Raw genomic sequence first — 7,500 nt, forward strand, 5'->3', positions numbered from 1 at the left:
CATTTTTCTTGACAACAGGGCAGGTGAAACTTATTCTGAGAGGTTCAGCAAGACCTAGTGCCTTATGAAATCTCTCATATGGTAACTGCACAAACTTTCCATAATGCCAGCATGAGTGACATTAGACAAATATATGCCCAGTCATGAATGGATAAAAAAAAAAAAATCTTTAATTCTCAGCTATTTTTTCTCTTCTTTCCAGCAACTTCAGCAGAAACAATACAATATATTTTAATAAAGCTATAGATAAACATAATTCAAGACAATAACAAAGCAAAGGAAGCCTAGACCCTATAGATAAGCTTTTCCACAATAATTCTTCATTTCTAAATCATGAGAAAGAGAGCATTCTCTCTCCACAAGTGTGCTATTTTTAAGTTCTTCAACATTTTATCTGAATCAGTGTCATTTAATAACAAAAATTTGGTGACTGTTTTACTCCAGTCAATAAATAAACTGAACTAAATCAAAGAACTCTTACCTTTACTAGTCCATAAAAGTATTGCAGTATACTTTCACAAAAAAATTCAGTGGTACCCCTTTAAGCAATAACTCAAATCTCACGTACCTACTTCTTGCTATTAACTAAAAGCATTTTAAACTGTACATATTACCAACCTCATCCTCAGTTTCATGCTTCACCCTTAAATTTCTAGCCACAAGTATGGGGAAGTTGAAAACTCATTTTCATAAAATAGGTTCTACTACTGTACTTTGTTTTCTCCTCTATGTAAAATTATTGTTCTTCATCAACCTATTAACTTACTGAAATCTTTGTTTAATACAAATTATCTATTGTTATCACTAATTAATCTACTTCAACATTTTATCTTCAAAATGTCATGCAATATTTACTTTACTAAATATTCATAATCATAAACCACTCCTATCCCTTTAGAGTTATTTCTATTCATTGAACCATTCATGACAGATGTGGTGATATCATGCCATCAGAATATTTCCGTTTCACCATATACATCGTTATGTGTGCATATACACATTGTAGTTGTATTTGTACATAAACATTTTACTTGACTTCATGAAAAAAATGAAAAACAGATAAAAGCAAAATTAGTCCCCCCTTGGAATAAGGTGGGGGCGAAAATCACTCCATGAGGTTCAGCGTGCCCTTGTGCCTTGAGAAATCTCTCAGTGGGAAGCTACAAGGGCTTGCTATATTGCATGCCTGAGTAATATTTGGGAAATATATGCCCAGATGTGAGTGTGTTAAATGCCCTTCCAGCAGTTGCATGACTAGAATATTATGTTATATTTGCCAGACTTTCTTTTTTACCTTAAAATTACATTTGTCTAACTAATAATAATAATAAAAAAAAAGAATGAATGCCTTTGTCCTTCCTCCTTCAGAGTTTGATAGCATGCTGCATCACTTACACTTCCGTATGCAGCTTTGGTTATATGTAAACTAGTTACGTAAGATAAAAGATACTTACAAGCATAACAGGAGGTTTGCCACACCCCAATGAAACCACAACAGTAGGGTTGAATACTTCTGATTCTCTGCCTTGTGCTCTCACTGCGACATTCCACTCTTCAATCTCTGTCAGTGTATCTAGCACAGGGTTATTTCCGACCAGACCACCGTCCAGAAACTTCTCGCTTGCGCTGAAAAAAATTGCGCATTAATATACTTGCAACGAGTTTGCTCACACCCCTTTATTTCATTACCTAATTCTCTGATGCTCTCCTAAAGCAATACCTTAAGTCTGCTTCACTTAAATAAAATATATATCATTAATACAAACAACAGAGATAGAGGTCAGTGGGGGAGGGAAGGAAAGGGAGAGAAAAAGAGGAAGAAAAAGAAGGAAGAGAGAAAGAAAGAATAAAAAAGAGAGAGACAGAGAGACAGAGACACAGAGAGAGAGAGAGAGAGAGAGAGAGAGAGAGAGAGAGAGAGAGAGAGAGAGAGAGAGAGAGAGAGAGAGAGAGAGAGAGAGAGAGAGAGAAAAGAAACTATTAGAAAAATCAAAGTAGACCAATGGGCCACGAACACAGAATATCAGTAAAAATTAAAAAAAACATAAAGCCTTTAAACTCCAGCATGACAAACTTGCAACAAAGATTACATCACAGAAAGCTTCTCATACATACGCAAATACTGCAAAATTCACTGTGCCTTTTATCACCTTCCATATGGCATATAAATATTCAATATTTTTGTTGCTATTGATGAGTCATCAACACATTCATTACATATCTTTTTTTTTACGATCATTTGCAATTGGTTAGTATACTAGCATTATTACATGCCAAAGTTTCTAGAGTATATACCTGTGTTAATTTTTTTTCCCATTCAAATGCTGTATATTCTGAGCATCAAGCATTACAAAATCATTATTAACCATCTCAAAAGGTAAGAAATAAGGAGGAGTAATGGTCATACAGAAAGAACACATGCTCCATATTCTAAAAGAGGGAAATCCAATAAAGGAAACTGTTTTTACTTTTGTTTGTAATTCACAACAGCAGCGAACACTATTACGCCTGATTGTGAATATGTCTGTTTGTGCTGGTATGCATGAATAAGTTTTGAATGTGAGTTCAAGTGTGTGTATGTGTTTGTATACATATGAGTATGCATGTGTCCAGAAGATAATATTAACAATATTGAAAATTCTGTAAGTCTTGGATAAAAGAAATATTTTTGATTGGCATTCATCTATATCAACTATGCTGAAATGAAGAATATATAATTTTCTGTATTAACTACAACAAGCTGCAATACTAATAAATACATATACATATATACCAATACACAAACATCAAAGTATAAAAACCCAAACACAGACAGATCAAAGCTTCTTATAACAGTTTCAATAAAGATAAGATATTTCAAGGATTCTATGAAATTTTGAAGGCCTATTCCTTCCCTCTCTCATTTGCCATCTCTCTGCCTCAATAAAGCATCCGGAGAAAATGAATTTTTTTGCTTCTGCTTCCACTACATGATGTTCAGTATAGTCACATAACATAAATTAATTTTTCAAACCCTAAGTCTCTCTTGTCATGATGCCTCATCATTAAAATCTTATCATGCTGTAGGTTATTATTCAAAGAATTTATTGGAGGGGCAACATATAGAAAACAACCCCAACAACCACAAAATTACTTATTAATGTTCAATTTCTTAATCACTTCAAAGTATCTTATTTTCTACTACATATTAGAATGGGGTTTAATTTGGTCTCCTGCAATAGGTTATCCAGAACAGGTCCTCTATTTTGTAAACTTACTAATCATCTAATAAATAAAAAAATTACCATACCATCTATAAATCATCACCTTAACCTAGATCCTGAAGCTGCTGTCTAATTGCTAATAAACCATTTCTATGTCCTAGAGGTCTGTTGCAAATGCCTTGGTGTGTTCAAGCAACTAGCAAAAATGGACCAAAATTCATCTGAGTGAAACACTTTCTCACTCCTCGCCTGCAACAACAGGGAGCCACCATTCTGATATCTTCTCTCTGCACTAAAGAGAAGAGGGTACATATGTTGATCCATGTATTGCTTTTTTTTCTCTCTTTCTTTCTCTCTCTGTCTGTAACTACCCATGCTGAGTACTGGTAAGACATATTAATATTAGAACAGCTGATGCCAGGTTCACTATGATGCATTTGAGATGCCCCAGCTTCAAGTTCCCATGCTACATCCAGCAGTTTGGATGTTACCAGTTGGCTAGTGGTGTCTGTGAGATGCCTAGCCATTTTAAGACAATACCTTGCCCTATGGAAGTTGCCAATGCCAGATGCTCAATAGTACATGTGAGATACCTCCAAAGAGCAGCTAAGACCCATATGAAATGCATTAGCTTTGCAGCTAATGCAGCTCCTCAATGAGAGGCTGAAACTGGGTGTCGGGTAATTACTAGAGCCACTAGCATATAGCAAAATAGCTTACTGACCCCATCTTAGTGAACCATCTTGCAGTACAACTTCACTCCTCCAATCAACTCTTCTTGCAGTGAACATAGAAAAGACAGTGCTTGCCACTTGCTTGAGTCATCATCGTCAGTTTCACCTGTGTTCTCCCCTAGTAGCTCCCGGGGGGGAACCACTGACATGGCAGCACCAGCTCAGTGCTCAGCATGTCTTTGGGTTAACTGGTTACTTTCAAGCTTAGGGGGCCCTCATACAAGGGGGCCTTGCTTCCCGTCCATCTATGCTATTTGGACGGATACTCACACTGCTTCTGCCAAACTCCTTGTACACCATTGGCCTCAACAGGTATATTGTTTATGTCTTAATCATTTAAAGTCTGACTTTTTTACCACTATGTGGTTGGTATACCCCACAGGGTATTCCCTCACTGGCTCCTGGGTATTAGGCTCCATAAATCAAACCATAAAGACTGACCAGCGCTTCCTGCCCTTGTTGTTCTGTGCTGGCAAGAGATGAACAAGGATGCAAAGGCTCCCCAGGCTATCTATACCTTTGTGGCTCTCTCAGACTCAGTCTGATGCTTCAAATATATATATATATATATATATATATATATATATATATATATATATATATATATATATATATATAAACCCTTACACAAAGCATACCTATATATATCCTTATGTACAAAGATAATCAAAAGTGACAAAATTCTCCCCAACATCCACAAACAAAGGCCATCTTTTATTACTGTCATTTGTATGATGACATTGGCCTGTGCATAAATAGCCATGATAATAATTTTTTTAGTGTTAAAGAAGGTTTTGTGGAATTAGCATCACTGCAACGCTTGGACACTCATAAGTGTATTGTTCTTGTGGATCCGTAGACATTGGCATGAAGGCTGTTGCAAGTGAATGCCAGAAAAAATCTGCAGATTCCGTAATTTGGTGGCCACAGGTCAGAGCCCCTGTCATACATCGGTGTTTAAACAAAACAAGTTTTTGCTATTACATTTGTGTCCAAAGGATTACTTCTGACTAAATATATTATAAGATAAGGGTACACTAAAATTTCTAAAATCAAGTTTTTCCCATGGCATGCACCACATCACAATCCAAATCTATTATCTTTATTTTTGTTGTTATTTTATAATATACAAATATATATATATATATATATATATATATATATATATATATATATATATATATATATATATATACATATACATATAAATATATAAAAATATAAATATATATATATATATAAATGTAAATGAATATATATATATATATATATATATATATATATATATATATATATATATATATATATAATCACATCAGTATACACACTTTTTTCAAATAAGATGGAAGAGGCACAGTAAATATCTTAACAGTATTAATGCTGTTGTTGCTAGTCACTCATGCTGGCAGAAGAAGTGCAGGAAAGGACATATTAACACAGAAATGAGTTGTTAAAAGAAAAAGAAAAAAAGGAAAAAATGTAGTACCCTTCAGTCCTCCTGTGCATAACCCACACAATACAATAGATTAAGGCAAGCCAAAGCTAACCCACATATAATTACCACATCTTAGTGGACGAGTTCAATGTTCTTTTACCGGCATCGTCTTTCTTCGAATACTTGCCAGATCTAACAAAACGTAAAATCAACCTTATTAACTTCTCTTCACAGTATCTGAAGAAATGAATTGGAAAAAGAAAAAATCAAAACAAATAAATCAATGTAGCTTAAACACTCTCCACAGGAATATATTCTGTAAACAAAATAAAAAAGATCTGGATATCACTGTGAAAGTTCATGTGATATCAAAACAAAAAAGCACCACGTTTGATCAGATCAAAGATAAAGTTTCCAAATAAGGAAGAGCTGAAAATGATTCTAAATATATGCTTATCAAATCCATTTTTCCTGCCTTAGAACTTTCTTACAAATAATTCTTGTTTAATTCATTATGAACTTTACACCAAATGAAATTTCTGATAGATATGAATTATTGCATTGAACAGACTATTCTATATTCTTAGCTACAGCTACATCTATTAATTGGGGTACCTCACATGTACAAATGTTATATACAGTGTCCATGGTAGCAGTTGCAACCCACATTGACAATAACAATAAAGGACAGAAATGGCTGGGACCAACACAAGCAAGGTGGAGAGGGCTTGTACCATCACTCTGAGGCAAATACAAGATTGCTGCCTGCCTTGGCCACTATCGAGTCACAGTATTTCGCATTCTTGCCCGCACATGCACAGTGGAAAACTTCACACTCTCCCATATTTCTTAGCTGCTGCAGCTATTCCTTCTTGATTTCACTCAATATTTTGAGAGATTCCTCCTCATAGCTTAGCGTGCAGTGCATCGTAGCTCAGTGGATCAGTCTGAAGGGCAGTCTTCCTCTGCTTGCCAGGGCAGGGTTTGGAAACTTTCATTGAGGCCTTTGCTAGCAGCAAGGATACCCTCTCCATCTAGCTTCTGTTGGCCCCAGCCATATCTGGCCTTTTGGTAGAAAAATGGGGACGGTTTCACACCATGGGCTAAAATTTTAACTTGCCAGTGGACAAAAGTAGGAATAAAATATACGGCTACATCATTCAAGACTTTGAGAGATGGAGATGGTGTTGACATCACGTGACTAGACTAATATCCGAGAATTGCCAGTGCTCACCAGTTAAGGCTGTGCAAGAGTATTTAAGTTTTCTGGCCGATGCAGTTCAACTTATACCGTTGCCTCTCAATGGGAGGTTACAAATGCAACCGCCAACACTGTATATATTACACATATCTCCTCAGATAGGATCCTGCTATGCTATTTATATTCCATCTCCTTTTCTCTACTTTATAGTCATATAATTTTTTTCTAAATCCATAATTCAATCCACATCAATACTTACCAGCATGTTTAGAGATATAGTATGATCAATAAAATTCACCTAAATCCAATTACTTTAAAGCTTAGCATATATAATAACATGGAATCTGAATGGTGATTTCATACTCAGAATCTTCCATTAAATTTCTGATTTCATTTTTGAGCTGGTGGCTATACTTCCATTCAGCCTTTTCAATTTTCAATATCGTGATTTGATGTACAGGTTTACTTCAACTTATCAGACAATCGCCTTTTATGCCAGGGTAAGCCTTACTTCATAGGCAAGTACTTCTGTGCCATTGTAATCCTGAAATTTCCTCCCCACTGTCAAAAAACAATTACAAACTCTACAAACTCCAATAATTTTGGCTGAAACGATGTAGAACTTGAAATGATTCATATACATCTGTCTGTCTGTATATTTACATATGATACATATTTCTTGATCATAAATTTATACCTTCTCTGTATTTTCCCCTAAACATTCATTCAAGGGAATAATGCTATTACTTTGGTACTTTACAAGTGCGGGTAACAATATTTTTTCTCCTTCCGCAAAGTAAATATAAGCTGAACTTTATTTTGCCATCTCGTGAACACGACGTATCCTGCGTCGGTTTCTCTGATTCTACAGATACTGAAAAGTTTGCTCTTTACATGGTCTCCAACCTGAGGAACTAAAGCATTTAA

General features: G+C 35.3%; 1 protein-coding gene across 10 annotated transcripts in view; it reads right to left on the bottom strand.

Moving 5' to 3' along the window:
• LOC122257704 (85/88 kDa calcium-independent phospholipase A2) overlaps window positions 1-7,500 on the bottom strand; it is a 38,918-nt gene that overhangs the window by 9,120 nt on the left and 22,298 nt on the right. For 4 of the 10 annotated variants that reach the window (XM_043023169.2, XM_086531421.1, XM_086531419.1 and 1 more), the window contains 2 exons: window positions 5,499-5,564; window positions 1,455-1,626 (listed from right to left, as the gene is read on the bottom strand). In XM_043023169.2, coding sequence (XP_042879103.1) covers window positions 1,455-1,626; window positions 5,499-5,564 — 238 coding nt within the window. Of the gene's footprint in view, window positions 1-1,454; window positions 1,627-5,498; window positions 5,610-7,500 lie in introns of all 10 variants that reach the window. The other 6 variants (XM_043023167.2, XM_043023170.2, XM_043023168.2 and 3 more) reach the window with 2 other exon arrangements.

Source organism: Penaeus japonicus, unplaced genomic scaffold (genome assembly GCF_977035675.1).
Source record: "Penaeus japonicus unplaced genomic scaffold, GWHDUDI00000001_assembly GWHDUDI00000035, whole genome shotgun sequence".
NCBI classification, from domain to species: domain Eukaryota; kingdom Metazoa; phylum Arthropoda; class Malacostraca; order Decapoda; family Penaeidae; genus Penaeus; species Penaeus japonicus.